Raw genomic sequence first — 16,958 nt, 5'->3', positions numbered from 1 at the left:
GAGGCGCCTGACGTATCCCTTCCCTTTGGCACTCCTAGCCCCACTGGGTGCCTTGCTGAGCACTGCAATTCCTGGCACTGTACAAGCTGCCTCTAGAAAAGGCTTGTTTCAATGCGGAGCACTGCTGGCCTTCTGACCCCTGGCCTTTCTGGTGCTTACAGCAGCCTCCGGGCTCTGCCTCTTCCCGTCTGTGCTGGCCTTGTCTTCTCACCTCTGTTTGCATCTCCCTTGCAGGTCTGGATGGATGCAGGCACTCAAATCTTCTTTTCGTATGCAATTTGTCTGGGATGCCTGACGGCTCTGGGCAGCTATAACAAATACCATAACGACTGCTACAGGTAACTGCTGCCTCGAGCCCTCCCCTCCCTTAACACCAGTGATCTGCTGGAGGCTGCTGGCCTGTGGAAGTGTCATGATTTCTGTTTCTACTCAAGGCATAGGAAAACTCTTTCCAGGTGTTTTCTCCCCAGATCCAGTTCTCTGTGCTTTATACCCAGGGGAATTTTCTGTCTGTCCCCTCTTCCACACTTGGCAAAGTTAGATCCTCTTCACTAGTTTTGTGACCCCAGCCCACACTACAGCCTCTCCTATTACATGGGTGCATGAGTAGCCACAGGGGAAGCAGAACTGTGAAGTCTAATGGCTCTCAGCTGGAGTCCTTTCACCCTGTGATTTATCCTTCTGTGGTTCATTTGGAGGCAGTGACTGGCACAGCTGTCACTGGTTCCTGTGTGCTATCTATGGTTACATATGAGCCTGCAGATGTGACTTCTGTTTATTGCATGCTGGACTGCAGGAGCAGAAACGGACCAGGTTGCCAGATGGAATCGGGCTGCTGAGTTGCAGTGGTCAAGTGAAAATTAACTGATTTTGCTGTAGGTGTATCCATCCCCACAGTTAAAAGGCTTGTGTGAGAGGAAGAGGCCACCTGTCTTTCCACACTTTCTCTACTGATTGGGTTGCTCCTGGCATTGACTTCTCCTCCCATCTTTTAAGTTCAAAATTGTGGTTGTTGCCATCAAAGGTTCAGGCACACCACTGGCTACGTGATCCTTGCTTGGCATCTTTTGTCATTTTAGGAGTTCATTCCTGCTGCGAGGCTGCCTCTCCAACAGCAGCTGGGCTGCGATTCTTGTTTCTTTTCATGTCCCTTCTCCCACATCCAGTTTTGAGAGAAAAAGCTGTAGGAAAAGAAGAGGTAATGGGTCTGTCTCTGGCCTTCAACATGTCCTTGGACATTAGCCCTTTGCATCCCCAGTCTAATATATAACATGGAGAGGATGACAGGGGCTGCTCAGCAGCAGGGTTGTAAAGAGCTTCTGTAACTGCAGCTGGGAGTTGCTGTAGAAAGGGGAGAGGTGTCTGTTTGCATGCTGTGCTGTGCTTTTACCCTTTGTGCTGTTCGGCATTTCTAGGAATGCTGTTCTTAGTTTTGGTGTCAAACCTTTGACTAGCCTGTTCCCAGGCGTGGACCCAGTTTTGATGAGTCAGTCCTGTGCTCTACAAGCTTAGTTTGGATAAGAAGCCAGAACCAGGCTTTAACAGGGGAGATGGACATCAGCGTGGTGTCCCACTTTGTTATACCAGGGCAGGTGTAACCTTTGGTGACCTGGAGAAGGATATGGGCAGTAGGAACCATTGTACATATGGCAGTGATCCTAGATGGCATCAAACAGCATTGACCATTTCTTGTTTCCTGTCACCGCAAGGGAATTCTTCAGGCTCCCTTTCAGGTGTAAATCTGCAGAGATCTCTCTGATCTGGCCATCCCCTCATTTTACTCTCTACCATGACACCCCTTCCCACCTTCCAGGTAAGGGGAGAGCACCTTCCAGCCCATGCCTTTCCAAGGAGGGTTTGACCTGTCATTGATACATCCAGGGGAAAGAGGGAGAAACACCAGGAAGGATGAGGAACTATTTGAAACATGTGAGAATTTGTGTCAAATTACTGAGAATATAATTTGAGTGGCGAGCAGGCAGTTTATAGCCACTGGAGAAATGAGGTTCTGGCTTGGGCTTCCCATTGGGTAGCTGGGATTGGTGGAGTGTGGCCTTCCTTTCCAACTGGGAGATTCATTGGGCCTTAGAAAACAAATGCAAAGGCTGAGCAACAGTGCTGGGTGCTGTGCAGTCTTTGACAATGCAACGAGCTGTGCTTTGAAAGGAATAATCTGAATTTGTATGACACCAGGGGCTTTTCATGAATTGTACTTTTTCTCTAGAAAAGGTTGCAGACCAAGAATAGACCTAGTTAACATGCAAGGAGGAGCACAGAGCCCCAAAAATGCTATATAAATAAAGACTGATACAGAAAAATCACATGGGATTTTCAGATTAGCATTTAATAAAGTCAGAGCAGGCCATGAAATGCCAGAAGGGGTGCATTCAGTTTGGTTCAGAATATCTCAGAATGATGCTGCAAATGTTATTGTTGTCCCCAGGGTTGCAGTCGCAAGAGGACTAGAGAGACTGGAGCGTGAAAAGGAATTGGATAGATAAGAGATGTTCAGTTTAAAGTGTTGATGGATGAGAATGAGATGAAACAGAGACAAAAGGGAATAGATCAGAGAAAATAAATTGGATGGCTGTGATTATCTTTTTCTCATAATGCAACACCGGGAGATACCTACTAGTTCTGAGAACGCAGAAGATTGTCACTGGTCCAAGAAATCTATTAAGGAAAAAAAACCATGTTCCCTTCTCAGACAAAAATAAACTGTTACATGCTGCTACAGGGGGGACCAGGGGAGAGAGAGGGGGAAAAAAAAGAGAAAAAAACTCCTGGCATTTAGATGTGTAGGAAGACTATCTCACAAGCAAGGAGCTTAGGCGAGAAATGCATTTTTATGCTGTCCTTGGACAAGGCTTCCCATGGGGGAGTCCTGCTGTGTTGTCCAGCCTGGGGCATCTCTCTGCAGCTTCTGGTGCTGAGTCAAGCTGCAGGTGTGCTGGGAGAGACACAGTGGCTGGGGCAGAAGAGTCCTGGGGGGCTGCCATGGGGTGTGGGTCATACGTGGCTGATGCTTTGTCCCCTTCTCCCAGGGACTGTGTGGCCCTGTGCTTCCTCAACAGCGGCACCAGCTTTGTGGCTGGCTTTGCCATCTTCTCCATCCTGGGCTTCATGGCACAGGAGCAGGGTGTGCCCATCGCCGAGGTGGCCGAGTCAGGTGAGTGGAGACCCTGGTGGGATGGGGCTGTGGGGGTGCTGCCACTTGAGCCCCCAGCGACAGGGGGATGCCTGCAGCTGCAGTTTCCCGTCCTTTGCTTTCCACTTCCAAAAAGCAGGGAGAAATGAGTGCAAATGAGTGCACACTCATGAAATACTGAGATGTAGTGGCGGTGGTTTGAGGCTAATAAAAGCTGCCTCTAAGGGTGAGGGTTGGGGTTAGGCAGCTGCTGTCTCTTGTGGGGAGGGTGCTGAGGTGACTGCATGGCATACGCCCAGGCTTGTGCCATGGTCCCTGGGCTCAGAGGCTTCCCCTGGCTCCCAGTTCTTGCAACAGTGAAGAAGCCAGAGGTTGCTGTGTCCCCTTCCCTCCCTTCCTGCTTCTCCTTCACTGCTCCAGGAGCCTGAGTTTCATGCACAGCACGGGTATTACTGGAGTGAGAGGCTGCATGGCCACAGGCTGTGCCTTGGCTGCGTGGCTGCCTCAGGCACGTCTCAACCAGCTGTGCTGTGCTGCTGCCCATTGCCTGCTCTGAAAGCCCTTCTCCCTGCAGGGCCTGGCCTGGCATTCATCGCCTACCCTCGGGCTGTGGTCATGCTGCCCTTCTCCCCGCTCTGGGCGTGCTTCTTCTTCCTGATGGTTGTTTTGCTGGGACTGGACAGTCAGGTAAAGCCGCAGGAGCAGAGCGATTCCCTACGAGACAAAAGCCACTGTCTCTTCAGGACAGGCTTCAGCTTGGCTGAGGGGGAGCCAGTGGGGCTGGGAAGCTAGTCAGGATGGGCTGACAGAGGTGGGATCTCTGCTTTTTGCAGTTTGTCTGCGTGGAGAGTCTTGTGACGGCTCTTGTGGACATGTACCCCACCATCTTCCGCAAGAAGAACCGCCGGGAGACCCTCATCCTGCTGGTCTCCATCCTCTCATATCTGGTTGGGTTGGTGATGCTCACAGAGGTATTTTGGGCTCAGACCACCTGCATGGTGGTTGACAGGACAGAGTGGGACCTGGTGGGTGGTGGGGTCACCACTGGGGCTGCTGAGTCCCATCCTGCTGCCCTGCGCCCTGTGCCTGCAGGAGGCTGCCCTGCCCTCCTCATGCCATTTATGTTCTCCCTTCCAGCACTTACCCCTTGTGCCAGTAACAGTCCTGATACTTCTCCTGCCAAGACTGATAGCTGGAGCTCTGGACAGCCTATGTTTTGGTTATAAATTTATCTTTACACAAACCAAACCTTTACAGCTGTAGCTTGTTGCATGGGAAGGGGAGTGTGTTTGTCCTTCTCTTTCTTCCTGAATGGAGCTACAGGAGCACTTGGTACAAAGAAGCTTGTCAAGCCTGAGTGCACCCCTTATCTATTATACTGATATCCTCTGTATTATCCTTGTGATTAATTGCCTGGGAGCTTAACTGTTCTTGTTCAAAACTTTCAACTCTGCCTAGCAATATGTGTGTGTGGATTGATGCTGCCAGAATGCTCTTGACACTTTCTGTTTTCATTGGGGCATAACTTTTGAAAAAGCTGTCTCTGATGTTGTACATGCAACATAGTGCCTGGACTTACCCACAGGCCTGTTTTGTAGGTAGCCCTGCAGACTTGGGTAGTGAAACAGCCAGGCTGCATGTAGTTATTTCCTTCTGCAAATTGGGACTTTAAAGTAAATCAGATGGATTGCGTGTCTTAAGGGGGTTTCCATCTTCACTTCGAGCTACAAGAGCTGCCTAGGTTTTGTCTTCTCCTAAAACATCCCCACAATCTCTGGCAGTCAGCTGCCCTCCGCTGTGCTGCCCTGCATTGAAATGAAGGGTTGCAGACTCCTGAGAGCAGCAGGGTGGCTGCGTGTCTCTGTCAGGCCTTGGGTAAAAGGGATGTGCCCTGTCCCAGAGAGGGAGATGCCTCCAGCTCTGGGGAAGATACTGAGTTTGTTTCTTGCTCTGGCTCTAGCTCTTTGCCTGATTCCTTCCCCCTCTCTCTCACCTTGCTGCCCACTTGGCCTTTCCCAGGGTGGGATGTATGTCTTCCAGCTCTTTGATTACTATGCTGCCAGTGGCATGTGCCTGCTCTTTGTGGCCATCTTCGAGACTCTCTGCATCGCCTGGGTCTATGGTGAGTATGAACTACGGGGGTCCCCAGCTCTGGCATCTCAGGCTCTTGTCTGGTTCATCCTCAGAATGCTGGTCTGTAGCTCAACTTGGTAATTGCTTTGCAGTGCAAGGCAGAATTTAAATCCTTGCTTTGGTGCCCCTGGGTTCAACTGGCAGGGACTTCCTCACAGGAACACCCTGGGGGATCTGCTTGGCAGATTTCCCCTGCATGTTCCTATGTGCTCCTGCTTTTGACACCCTCCTTCCTTGGGGAATTGGAGATGTCTGGAAAATCTTTTCTCAACCTTTGTTTAGAGGTTTCTGAGAATCAAACGTTTTTTGAGAGCCTTCTATCGGCATTGGCAGTCACCAGGTATGGGTAAAACCTGGGCCGAGGTCCTAGCCTTGGAGAGGATGAGGGGCTGGCCCTGCTGACCCACCGAGCTCTTCTGGGGGCATAGGAAGTTAGTCCAGGACAAAGACTGAAGCTGGCCACACTCCTGAGGAGCTCCCTGACCCAACTGTTGGCTGTGCTGAGGCTACTGCACCTAAACAGTGGTGAAGCAGGACCCTGGACACACAGACCCTGCTGCCCTCCTTCCCTGGTGGCAGTGAGGGATCCCATCCTTGCCCTCTTCTGCAGGTGCTGAGCGTTTCTACGATAACATTGAAGATATGATCGGCTACCGGCCGTGGCCCATCATCAGATACTGCTGGCTTTTCATCACCCCTGCAGTTTGCATGGTGAGGGCACACAGGAGGAAGAGCTGTGGGGAGGAAGATGGGCAGAGCTGGGTGCCCCTGAGATACAGACACCTGCATTTATACAGAGGGATGTGCATATGTGTAGGGGGTTGTGTGGCCTGTACTATGGGGGCCTTTTGTTATTTGTGCTTGTTGCTTTGGGGGCTAGGTGTGGGGCTCAGCAATGGGGAGAGGGTCTGCTGTGACAGAGGTGTTTGCTGGTGGGACAAGCTCCTTGGTGCCATGACCAGTGTTGCCTGTGGGGGCTGTCCCAGCAAACCCTGTTTAACTGGAGTCCCCTCTGTTGCTGCCCTGAGGTGCTCCTTTTTACCATGAGTCTCTGTGCGGGTGTGTATTCGCCAGGAAGACCTCTCTTTGCTCATAGCGTTGATTTTCGTTCTCTTTTTTTTTTTCTTGGTCTCTTTCACCTTGCCAGGCAACCTTCCTGTTTTCTTTGATCAAATACACCCCGTTGACGTACAACAAGAAGTACGTGTACCCGTGGTGGGGAGACACCCTGGGCTGGCTGCTGGCCCTCTCCTCCATGGTGTGCATCCCTCTCTGGGTTGTCTACAAACTCTCCACCATCAAAGGCTCCCTCAGAGAGGTGAGGTTGGTGGGTGCTCTGGGATCAGGAGGGCATGGGCTGTGCTTCAGTGTTGATCTCCAGCCCTGCAGCAGAATCATTTGTATGTTGCAGGTTGATTAGCCAGGAGCCCAGAATAAATCAATTGAATGAGTTAATTGCTATAACGGACTTGGGTTTTTTTAAGTTCTACCTTGCTGGAGGGCTGCTCCAAGCTGGCTGCTGCCTCATGGTACCCTTTTTTTATTTCTTCCATCTCTTCACAAGTACCACCAGGAAGAAGGTCATTAGATAGAGAGGATAAAGATAATCTCCATGCTGCCCTTAACTGAGGCTTGAGGACTTCCTCTGAGAAAGCTCCAGATCCCCTGAGCATTACGGTCAGCTGAGTTCACCAATCTAAGCTGAGGCCATAGGGTTGGAATGGAGGGGATCACTGGGAATTTGGAGTTTCCATCACATTCTTAATGCTCTGGGTCTGCCCTGCTTCCAGAGTTGCTGTGATGCATTGCTGGTTGCCCTGGTTTACACTGGAGGGGCAGGGAACTAGAAAACCAGGCCTTGCTCCAGATGAGCATCCCATCCCTGCCACAGCTCATAGTTTCAGAGTGAGGTTTCACAAACAGTCCTGAACCCCCAGGATCCCTCTCATTCCCTGCCTCCTGCAAGTGTTCAAGAATGGGTTGTGACAGCAATGGGTCCCTGACCCCCGTGTCCAGCACGGACAGGGAGGAGTGGGAACAGCTGCAGGGGCATGGCAAGGCTGCACAGCATGATGTGGTGTGAGAGTAACCCCTCATGCACTTGTCCCAGTTAAAGCCAATCCTGTGAGCACAGGCTCTGTGCTGATGGAGGGCATGACCTGGAGGTCCTTGGTCACCAACCTGCCTTTGGACTGTTTTCTAGCCCTGGCCTGGAGCAAATGGAGGACAGAGCTTTCTTCCATTGTCCATGTGTTAGATATCTCACGTGCTCAGTGACCTGTGACCTTGCCTTGGGACAAGCAGTTGGAAGATGAGTTTATCCCCTCAGTTTCTGCAGTGCTGACTGTCCTTATTTTGGACATCTGCAGCATTTAGGGACCAGATCTGCAGCTGGGCCTGGCGGGCCAAATGAAACCTGTGACTGGCAGGGGAGAGCCCAGATCACCTTTTGTCCTTGCAGCAGTGTTTAGTGCCTGTCTTTGCCTTCCAGAGGTTCCGCCAACTCACCTGCCCACTTGAGGACTTGCCTTCCAGGCCGGGAACAGGACAGCCCCTTCCCTCCACCAGAGCTGGCCTCCTGACGCTGACAGAGCTTGAATCTCATTGCTAGGACCAGTGTGGCTCTCCCTCCCTCCCCCCTGGATGGTTTCTGTACAGCCTTTGCCACCTGTTGGATAATGCAAGGATTCTTCACTCGCCAAGAAGAGAGGGATTTCTGGGCTGAGCTCCCTTCTCTGGGAGATTTGAAGGGCTGAGGAAGAGGCTGCCATGGAGATGGTCTGTGTGGAGTTAGCAATGCACCTTAATTCTCTCCCTGGAGAGAGCTCTGAAGGGGCACGTCAAGCACCAGTGTTCCTGAGCATTCCCAGGCTTCTGGTGGGCAGAAAGGAAGGACTGACCCTGGAGTAAAGAGTGTCAGAGTCTCAGAGCTGTGGCTCCAGTGTGGACATTGGGAGCTTCTCCATTCATTCCATTAAATCTATGTTTTTCCTGACTAGATCTGCTCTGTCTCAGTTTTGTCCCACCAGCATTCCTTGCCAACAGCGTGTTAGGTGAGATGTGTGTCAGTGGAGCTGTGCTGGACATCCTGGTCTGGATCTCTGTTACACTGGCACGGTGATACGGGAAGGTGGCCAGAGGAGAGGAAGCTTGGTTAGGGTAGGAAGGAAAACAGGGAACAGTGGTTCAGAGGCTCCTGTAAGTGGTAGGCCTAGGGTACCCTGGTGAAGGGTGCAATGCCACCTTCTGCTGGAGCCATTGCAGAAATGTCATCTGTCTGATGAGTCACTGGGCTCTTCCTGGGGTGTGGAGGAGCATGTGGATTTGTGTTTTCTTCTTGCAGGTGAGGGATCATGGGAAGCTCTCCCTTGCCTCTGCAGGTCTGTGTCTTTTTCCACGCTGACTACCTTCCAGGTGCTCTGGAGCCAGTCATTTTGGTTTTCCTATGAATGGCAGAAGGGCTGAGTGGTGGATACGGTATCTGTGTGTTATGTCAACAAACAGGGTCCCTCGTTTCCAGGCTGTTCGGGTAAAAAAAAAAACAAACCAAAACCTCAAAGAGCTTGTGTTTTAAGTGCTGTAGCTGCAGCATCCGAGGAGGGCAGCCAGAGGACACATAACCCTGGGAAGCTGGATGGCTCCCAGGAAACCCTGAGGAAGCTGGAGCCTGGACAGAGCTGAGCCAGCAGCCGGAGGCGCTCAGCTTCCTGAAGCACACAAGGACACTGATGGGCACCACGCTACGGCCAAGGCTTCTGCTGCCGCGGGCACAGGAAGCCGCGAATTAAAGCAAATTAAAGCGAATTAGAGCAATCCGCGCCATTAGCCACAAGGTGGCCCCAGGCCCCCAGCCACGGCCTTCGCGTGGGATGGGGCTGCGCGGCGCCCGGCTGTGAGGGGCCAGGGGGACCCGGCTGTGAGGGGCCAGGGGGACCCGGCTGTGAGGGGCAGCGGGACCCGGCTGTGAGGGGCAGCGGGACCCGGCTGTGAGGAGCCAGGGGGACCCGGCTGTGAGGGGCGGCGGGACCCGGCTGTGAGGGGCAGCGGGACTCGGCTGTGAGGGGCCAGGGGGACCCGGCTGTGAGGGGCCAGGGGGACCCGGCTGTGAGGGGCCAGGGGGACCCGGCTGTGAGGGGCGGCGGGACTCGGCTGTGAGGGGCAGCGGGACTCGGCTGTGAGGGGCAGCGGGACTCGGCTGTGAGGGGCCAGGGGGACCCGGCTGTGAGGGGCGGCGGGACCCGGCTGTGAGGGGCAGCGGGACTCGGCTGTGAGGGGCCAGGGGGACCCGGCTGTGAGGGGCAGCGGGACTCGGCTGTGAGGGGCCAGGGGGACCCGGCTGTGAGGGGCCAGGGGGACCCGGCTGTGAGGGGCCAGGGGGACCCGGCTGTGAGGGGCAGCGGGACCCGGCTGTGAGGGGCAGCGGGACCCGGCTGTGAGGGGCAGCGGGACCCGGCTGTGAGGGGCCAGGGGGACCCGGCTGTGAGGGGCAGCGGGACCCGGCTGTGAGGGGCCAGGGGGACCCGGCTGTGAGGGGCAGCGGGACCCGGCTGTGAGGGGCCAGGGGGACCCGGCTGTGAGGGGCGGCGGGACCCGGCTGTGAGGGGCCAGGGGGACCCGGCTGTGAGGGGCGGCGGGACCCGGCTGTGAGGGGCCAGGGGGACCCGGCTGTGAGGGGCAGCGGTCCCCGGCTCTGAGGGGCAGCGGTCCCCGGCTGTGAGGGGCAGCAGCCCCCGGCTGTGAGGGGCCAGGGGGACCCGGCTGTGAGGGGCAGCGGCGCCCGGCTGTGAGGGCCAGGGGGACCCGGCTGTGAGGGGCGGCGGGACCCGGCTGTGAGGGCCAGGGGGACCCGGCTGTGAGGGGCAGCGGCGCCCGGCTGTGAGGGGCCAGGGGGACCCGGCTGTGAGGGGCCAGGGGGACCCGGCTGTGAGGGGCAGCGGCGCCCGGCTGTGAGGGGCCAGGGGGACCCGGCTGTGAGGGGCAGCGGCGCCCGGCTGTGAGGGGCAGCGGCGCCCGGCTGTGAGGGCCAGGGGGCCCCCGGCTGTGAGGGGCAGCGGTCCCCGGCTGTGAGGGGCCAGGGGGACCCGGCTGAGGGGCAGCGGCGCCCGGCCGTCAGGGGCAGCGGCGCCTCGGTGACACGGCCATTCTACTCCCCCTTCCTTCCCGGTTCCCTGTGGAGCTTTTCTCTGCAGACATCTGCCTCCCGCAGGGAACGGTGATCTCAGAACTCTGCTCCCAGCTGTGGCACGAACGGGTTTAGTCCTCTAGGCAATGACATGTTCCTGAGTTTGGTTTTCCTGGGCTTAGTTTTCCCTAGTTTAGTGTTCTTGGAGCCTAGGAACCTGAGATGGGAGACAGGTCTGTGACGGAAAGGAGTTTGCGGACCTTTGGTTCTGGAGGCTGTGAAAGTGCGATGAGCACGGAGGGGATCTGCTGCCGGGAGGCTCTGTGGCGGTGCAGATTTCACCTCCGGGCAGGAGCGCCCTCGGAGCTGTGGCCCTCCAGGGCTTCTCTGGCTCCTTCCAGCATGGCTGTGGAAACCTCACTACCAGCCTGTTTTCCCTTTTCCCAGCCTATTTTCCACAGGGACTGTGAGGTGGGTGGGTTCCTTTTACTAGGCTGCATGTGCAACCATGGGTTGCCCCCTTGGTAGGTCTGCACCTCCCACATCAAAATCTCAAGTTTCTGCATGTCTCCCTCCCTGCCTCTGGAGAACACTGGGAGGTCGGGAGCTCAGCTGGCTGCCACAGTTTTCATGGGCGGCCTAAAAGCCTCAGAGCTTCAGATTCTCCTGCTACGACTGCGCTTCAAGGTGCTCATGCATGAGCTAAGGGTAGTAAAGAATCCAGAAATCCAGGGAAAGCCCCTTTTGGAGGAGACTCACAACGGAAGGAAGACAGAGCCAACCAGCTGCCCTGCCACATGGATACGGAACTGGCTGGTAAAAATTACTGCTAGAAATGAGAGAACTGAGTTCAATACAGAAATTCCAGTAACAGATTTTTTATTCATGCAATTTTAACCTTAAATAGAATTATGCTTTCATTTTCCAGTACTATCTATAACAGGTTTGTCCCACTGGGAAGATATTTTAACCATAATAGAAAACTGTGATTGTCTGCAGCTATCTCTAAAATCTGGCTGATACAGAAAGTCTACTTGGCTGCATGGAGGCAAAGTGTGAGTTTGCTGAAAGGCTTGTGACTTTCTTTGTTTCAAAATAGACTGGTGTCCAGTGAATTGGGCATGTAGCTTGTTGATCTGGTTATATACAAGCCAGGAAATCTCCCAAGCCTGTGTTCTTACATGACCCGATTGCTGTAAAACATTGGATGAGCTAGGTAGGTCAGATAAGCGAGAGAACCAAATGTTTTGCTGAATACTCTTAAATTAGTGTCTTGTTTCTGACAGGACTTTAAGGAAAGTATTAGATTTGATGACACCTGGCTTGACATATGAACCAAGTATATTCTATCTTGGTCATTGAAAAGGTTGATGAACTAAATTTGAAATTAATTTATTTGAAATTTCCAGACATGAAATTTTTTTCCCAGCACTTTTAAGACCCCATGCTTAAAAAAAAATTTTGGTGAAATTTGGAATATGGTGATTTCAGCATACAGTGACTGTTTATGATTTGGAATATGGTGAAAGGGATTTTCATTGCATCCAAGATCAGCCTTGCAGTCTGTGGAATTTGCACCATACTTTCACCAGCTGGGAGATGCTGATCTCTCTTTAGACAAGAGGTGTGTGGTCACTGGGTATTTCCCACCTTCAGAATACAAAATCTACAACTTAGTCTGAGAATTCAACCCATTACTTACTAGATAACAGGCATGAGATTAAAGAGCCTTTTTTTTCATGGATCGTTTGGTGGTGGTGGTGGTTGTGATTTTTGGTTTTGTTTGGTTTGTTTTGTGGGGTTTTTGTTGGTTTGGTTTTTGTTTGGTTTTGGGGTTTTTTTTCCTTTTTTTTCAAATGAGAAGTTCACCTACAAATAAAGAAGTCCCTGAGATTCTGCCCCAGGTCATTGGTGATTGGAATGACCTGTCCATCCATCTGTCCATGAAAACCAGGCTCTGCTTTTCCCTTTCTGGGTCAGTGGTGCCTGGGGAGAAAACTCAGCCCTACTTGTCCATGGATGGAGATGCTCACATAGGGCAGGGAAAAGACTTCAGATCTGAGGGACAGACCTGTGGATGAGGATGCATCTGCTGTCATGGAGAGCATCCCAAATCCTGGGATGTTTGAACAGATGCTTGAGAAGTCTTTTTCCTTTCACCTTTAGTGATGTCTACAAGGCAATTTTTCATGGCTGTTGTAGAAGCATGTATTGTGAGTCATGTTGCACATTTTGGTGACAAGAAGAGTGGATGTGTTGGATGCCATGGTGCATAAATGGAGAGAACAGAGTAAGATGAACATGTTAACTCGAGGGATACCTTATCCTGTAAAGCAGAGATCCCCAAATAATCTGTTAAGTGTGTCCTACAGGCAGGTGCAAATGAGCATATCTCACAGAGCAGGCGTTTGGCTGAGCCCTTGTGTGCTAACATCATTAGCAGCCTGCAGGAGGGGGATCTGCATGGCAAAGATAAGGGAAGCATGTGTGGGGGAGCACAAAGGCACATTTGGGAAGCTGTTACTTCCAAGAAGTTATCAGTGGTTTGGTTACCCCCTTCTCCACCTGACCTGCCCAGAGTTGCAACACCTTGGGCAGCAGCAACAGGTGCCTCTCTGTGTCTCCATCTGACCTTGTCCTTCACATCCTTGTGCCCTGTGCATCAGAGGTGTTTGCTGTCACATGTCCCACAACACCAGGCTCAGCTGCCCTGAGGAAGCAGGGAGGGAAAGCAGGAGCAAACAGGCACCTACCCTCGTGTCCTCTGCCTGCCTTTGTTCTGTGATCCTCTTGGTCTCTGATCAAGAGTGAGCGTTGCTGTGGGGCTCAGAGAGGCTGTACAGATGTCTCCCCAGCATTGCCAGTCCTCCCTGCTGACCACCTTTATTGCTGACTCTGGGCTCCTAAGCCATTTGCCCTTGCCTCATCCTCTCCCGTACCAGGAATGCTGTGAAACGGGATGTCTTACCCTGCCTGTACTTCCAAAGATAAAGGCTCCTGGCAGCCTCCTCCTCCCTTGGAGCCCAGCAGGAGAGCGGTGCTGTGGCTGCTGGAGCCCGTCGGGGTTCTGTGGGGCCTCATTAGCTCTTGTTGCTTTGGTTATGTTCACTTGTGATTAGTTACAGTGAAACTGTTGTCAGAAGTCACAGGCTTACTCAAGCAGAAATTAGCCATAAACATAAAAAATAAATTATACTAATGCCTAGGGGAAAATTCCCTGCAAACATACTGTTCAGTCAGCAAGGCATGTTCTCAGCATAAGAAGCAGCAGTGTTGTGCCCATGGGGGAACCAGAGTTTCTCCTATTTTGTTAGCAAAAGTGTTACAAGGCGGGATTATTCTGGGCAAGTTCTGTGCAAACATGGGCAGCCGTGGCTTCTCCCTGCAGGTGGCTCAGCGAGGGGGGCAGCCAGGGCTGCAGGCTCCGCTGACTCCAACAACTGCCCCAGCAACTGCTTCTGCAGCCTCTAATGCTTGTAAAGCACAGCTTGGATTCACCCACAGGGTGTCATGCTGACAAACCTCTCCCAAAATCTGGGCTAGGAGGAGATTTGAGTTGTTTTGCCTTGAAGCCTTGTGTCTCACTGGCTCGGGGGTTCCAGGCCTTGCTGCTGCCAGGGAGCATGGCCCTGAGGTTGGCAGCCTGCTGATCTGGGCTGGCTCTTCAGCAGGCATGTTAGAGCTGGCTTGAAAGGGTGGGGACACCCAGATGATAGGAAAAGCCAGCATGTGTTCCAAGAAAAGAAATGGTAAAAGGAGAGGCAAGAGGGCACTGCCAGCTGGCAGGCAGTGAGCAGGGTGGGGAAGAGGACAGCTTTGAGGAGGTGCAGGACAGATCTGAGGTAGGGATTAGCCATCCTTTGGGCCAAAGGTTGGCGCAGCAGCCTGAGTCCTGGTCTTCAGCAGCTCTGGGCCTGCCAGGTTGAGGGAATCTGGTCCTTTCAAAGAGAGTTTTCTTACTCTGCTCATGAGAGGAGAAGGAAACCCGTGCAGCTGGCTCTGAGCTAGCAACTGCAGAGAGAGTGGGTACCTCTGTGTGGTCGGACAGCAGTGCTGCCCCAGTTCCCCTGTGCACCCTTGGGTGCAGGAATGGGGCTTCCTCAGGATGCACCGTAGGAGAGATATGGAGATCTGAGTGCTGCTGGTGTGTGAGTAGCTCACAACAAGGGGGTCCCAGGTCTGGGAGGGGTTCATGCTGCCTGGGATGGGGGATGCTTTGGACATTTCCAGGATTTATTGCAAGCAGTGCTTCCCTTTTGGGGATGAGTGTTTAAGAGCAACCTCACCCACACTTACGGAGGAGGAGCACACATTATGGGGTGACCTGCAGTCAGATTGTCACATCCTTTAGCAGCCCTGTCCTACCTACACAGCTGCTCAGCCCAGAGTCCCTGCTCAGGGCTGACTGTGCCAGCGAAGGTGGCAATTGGTGGTCAGGGAGAGCCCTTTCCTGGCTCTCTCCTGGGATGGGACTGAGCCCAGTCTGTACCCCATCAGTTGAGCTGCTCAGAAGGTGATTTTTGGTTTTCAATCTGGGTCATCACACTAGTGAAATCCCTCTCATAGAAGCTGGTGTGGTGAAAATATGCCCTGTGCCCATAGCAGGATTTAAAACCCCTGTGAATTATTGCCTGGTGGGAAACTCTGAAGCCTGAGTGTAACTTCTGGTACCTTCTGGGCTGGAAAACAGAAACAGCCTTTTTTTTCCCTCCTGGAGAATGATTTTCACACATTGCTGGATAAAGTTTTCATTTAGGTTGACTTTCTTCTTGTTTTACCTTAATGTCACAGGTCATTTCCCATCTACAGCTTTGCAAAAACCCTGCGATGTTCCTGTGCAACCCTTCAGTATGGATAAATCAAGTTTTTAGGTCAGCTCTGCTTACCTAGGCTTATCTCAATCCCCTTTTCATATCTGGATAACCTCTATTGCACCTTTTTCTCAGTTGTGCTGGGTCATGCCAGTCCTCTGTGACAGAACAGGCAGTGGCACTGTCCTCCATGAGCAGGGTCAGAGGCAATGCAGAGCCAGCACATGCTCTTCACCTTGCCGTCTTTCAGGACTTTGGAGACAGCCCCTAAGAGGTAGAAGGCGTAGCCTGTCCCCTCTGATGTTGATGCCAGATCTCACAAAGGAAGAATCAGCCTGTATTTCTTTGGGTATGAGACCAATCCTCTCAACCAGCCCATGGGGTAGGTGAAAGCCAGAGCTTTGACAATGGCATGCTTGGAGTGTTTAATCCCAGAAACAGCCCCAGGTAAATGGAGACGTTTTCTCCTACTGCCTCCAGCACTGGCCTCAGTGGTTTGTCCTGAGGATCCCAGCCAGCCCAGGGTTGATTCCCCTTACACATCTCTGCAGCATCGTTTGTCCCCAGGGCAGTCCAGCATGCTCTAATGGGATCTGATTCACTGGCTTCTAGCACCCGTGGGGGATTTTCTAGAGACAGCAGTACAAACTATCTCTACAGAGTGTGCAGGCAGGTAAACCTACTTCTTCCCCACACTGTGGCATTGAGGCCTTTTGTCAGCTCCTGTGTTTCCCACTGAGGGGCTGAGAAATGCTCCTCTGGTGAGTCCAGACATAGCTGAGCACGTGTTGGGTATGTCCCATGTTCCCTCCCGCATGCTGCTCTGGTTTGACCACATGGGTGCATGAAAAGGTCAGTAGGAGTTTGGCAGGCACATTAACAGACAAAGCAAAAGACAAAACAGTGATAGCATTAAACACAACCATTAAAAAGAAAAAGAGAGAAGCTGAGCTGAAGTATCTTGAGAAAAACGGTGTAACTGGAATGCCTGCTACTGGTGTTGCTCATGAGAAGCTCCGGAAAAGCACATCAAGGCTGAGATGGATACAAAGAAAGCTGCCAGGGCAAAGGCACAGAGGGATTGCTCACTTCTAGTGAGCACCCAGACACTGTAAAGACTCCAGCAATGCCTCTCCTTGCTGACAGAGCTCTGTCCCATGAGCTGTGTTTGTACTCCCAGCATACGGCACAGGCACTGAGGGGGCTGCGTGACCCCAGAGCAAGCGTTCCCCCTTCAGCCACCCGCTGCCTTTTGCTCCACCTGTTGGATGGTGTTGGTGAGTCTTGAGCTTGGCCACAGAAGAAAGTTTAATGTAGTGCTTCATGGAGATTCATTCTGCATGTTTGTAGGATGACATTGAGGGATGCCCCTATCCCACTAAAGTGGTGGAGCCCTAGAACAGTGGGAATATGTGGCAGCCAGCCTGGGCCATGCTGTGGGGTCTGCAAGGGAAGAGTTCCCACCCTGCTGAGGACAAGAGGATGTGGAGTTACTCCCTGACTGCTGTAGTTGATATTTACAAACTCTGGGCATTTACCCTGCCCGCCTGTGGCTGTTTTCTCATCTTGCTTTCTTGTCAGGGCCACAGTTCAAGGTCTGGAGAGGTGCATGTGGTAGGGGAATAGGGGAGAAAGTTCTTCTGTGCTGATGCACCTCCCCTCCCTAAGTCCCACCACCCACACATGAGCTGGGTGATAATTTGGTGGGGGGAGCTGGTGGAAGGGGTGGGACAGGAGGAGGAGA

General features: G+C 52.9%; 2 protein-coding genes across 7 annotated transcripts in view; both read left to right on the top strand.

Moving 5' to 3' along the window:
- LOC125324435 (sodium- and chloride-dependent GABA transporter 2) overlaps nucleotides 1–8,276 on the top strand; it is a 31,676-nt gene extending 23,400 nt beyond the window's left edge. The window contains exons 9-16 of the mRNA XM_048300280.1: nucleotides 235–338; nucleotides 3,045–3,169; nucleotides 3,723–3,835; nucleotides 3,982–4,119; nucleotides 5,168–5,270; nucleotides 5,892–5,992; nucleotides 6,429–6,599; nucleotides 7,773–8,276. Coding sequence (XP_048156237.1) covers nucleotides 235–338; nucleotides 3,045–3,169; nucleotides 3,723–3,835; nucleotides 3,982–4,119; nucleotides 5,168–5,270; nucleotides 5,892–5,992; nucleotides 6,429–6,599; nucleotides 7,773–7,892 — 975 coding nt within the window. The 3' untranslated portion in view covers nucleotides 7,893–8,276. The remainder of the gene's footprint in view (nucleotides 1–234; nucleotides 339–3,044; nucleotides 3,170–3,722; nucleotides 3,836–3,981; nucleotides 4,120–5,167; nucleotides 5,271–5,891; nucleotides 5,993–6,428; nucleotides 6,600–7,772) is intronic.
- Nucleotides 8,277–10,452: 2,176 nt separating this feature from the next.
- LOC125324325 (sodium- and chloride-dependent betaine transporter-like) overlaps nucleotides 10,453–16,958 on the top strand; it is a 65,545-nt gene continuing 59,039 nt past the window's right edge. For 3 of the 6 annotated variants that reach the window (XR_007202930.1, XR_007202929.1, XM_048299985.1), the window contains exon 1: nucleotides 15,206–16,491. Coding sequence is in view for 3 of the 6 variants with exons in the window: in XM_048299985.1 (XP_048155942.1) it covers nucleotides 16,341–16,491 (151 nt within the window). In the remaining 3 variants the exon portion in view is untranslated. Of the gene's footprint in view, nucleotides 11,220–15,203; nucleotides 16,492–16,958 lie in introns of those variants that run through there. The other 3 variants (XM_048299988.1, XM_048299989.1, XM_048299986.1) reach the window with 3 other exon arrangements.

Source organism: Corvus hawaiiensis, chromosome 4, assembly GCF_020740725.1.
Source record: "Corvus hawaiiensis isolate bCorHaw1 chromosome 4, bCorHaw1.pri.cur, whole genome shotgun sequence".
In the NCBI taxonomy this organism is placed as follows: domain Eukaryota; kingdom Metazoa; phylum Chordata; class Aves; order Passeriformes; family Corvidae; genus Corvus; species Corvus hawaiiensis.
The sequence above is the reverse complement of the archived record's forward strand: the minus strand, read 5'-3'. Positions and strand labels throughout refer to the sequence as shown.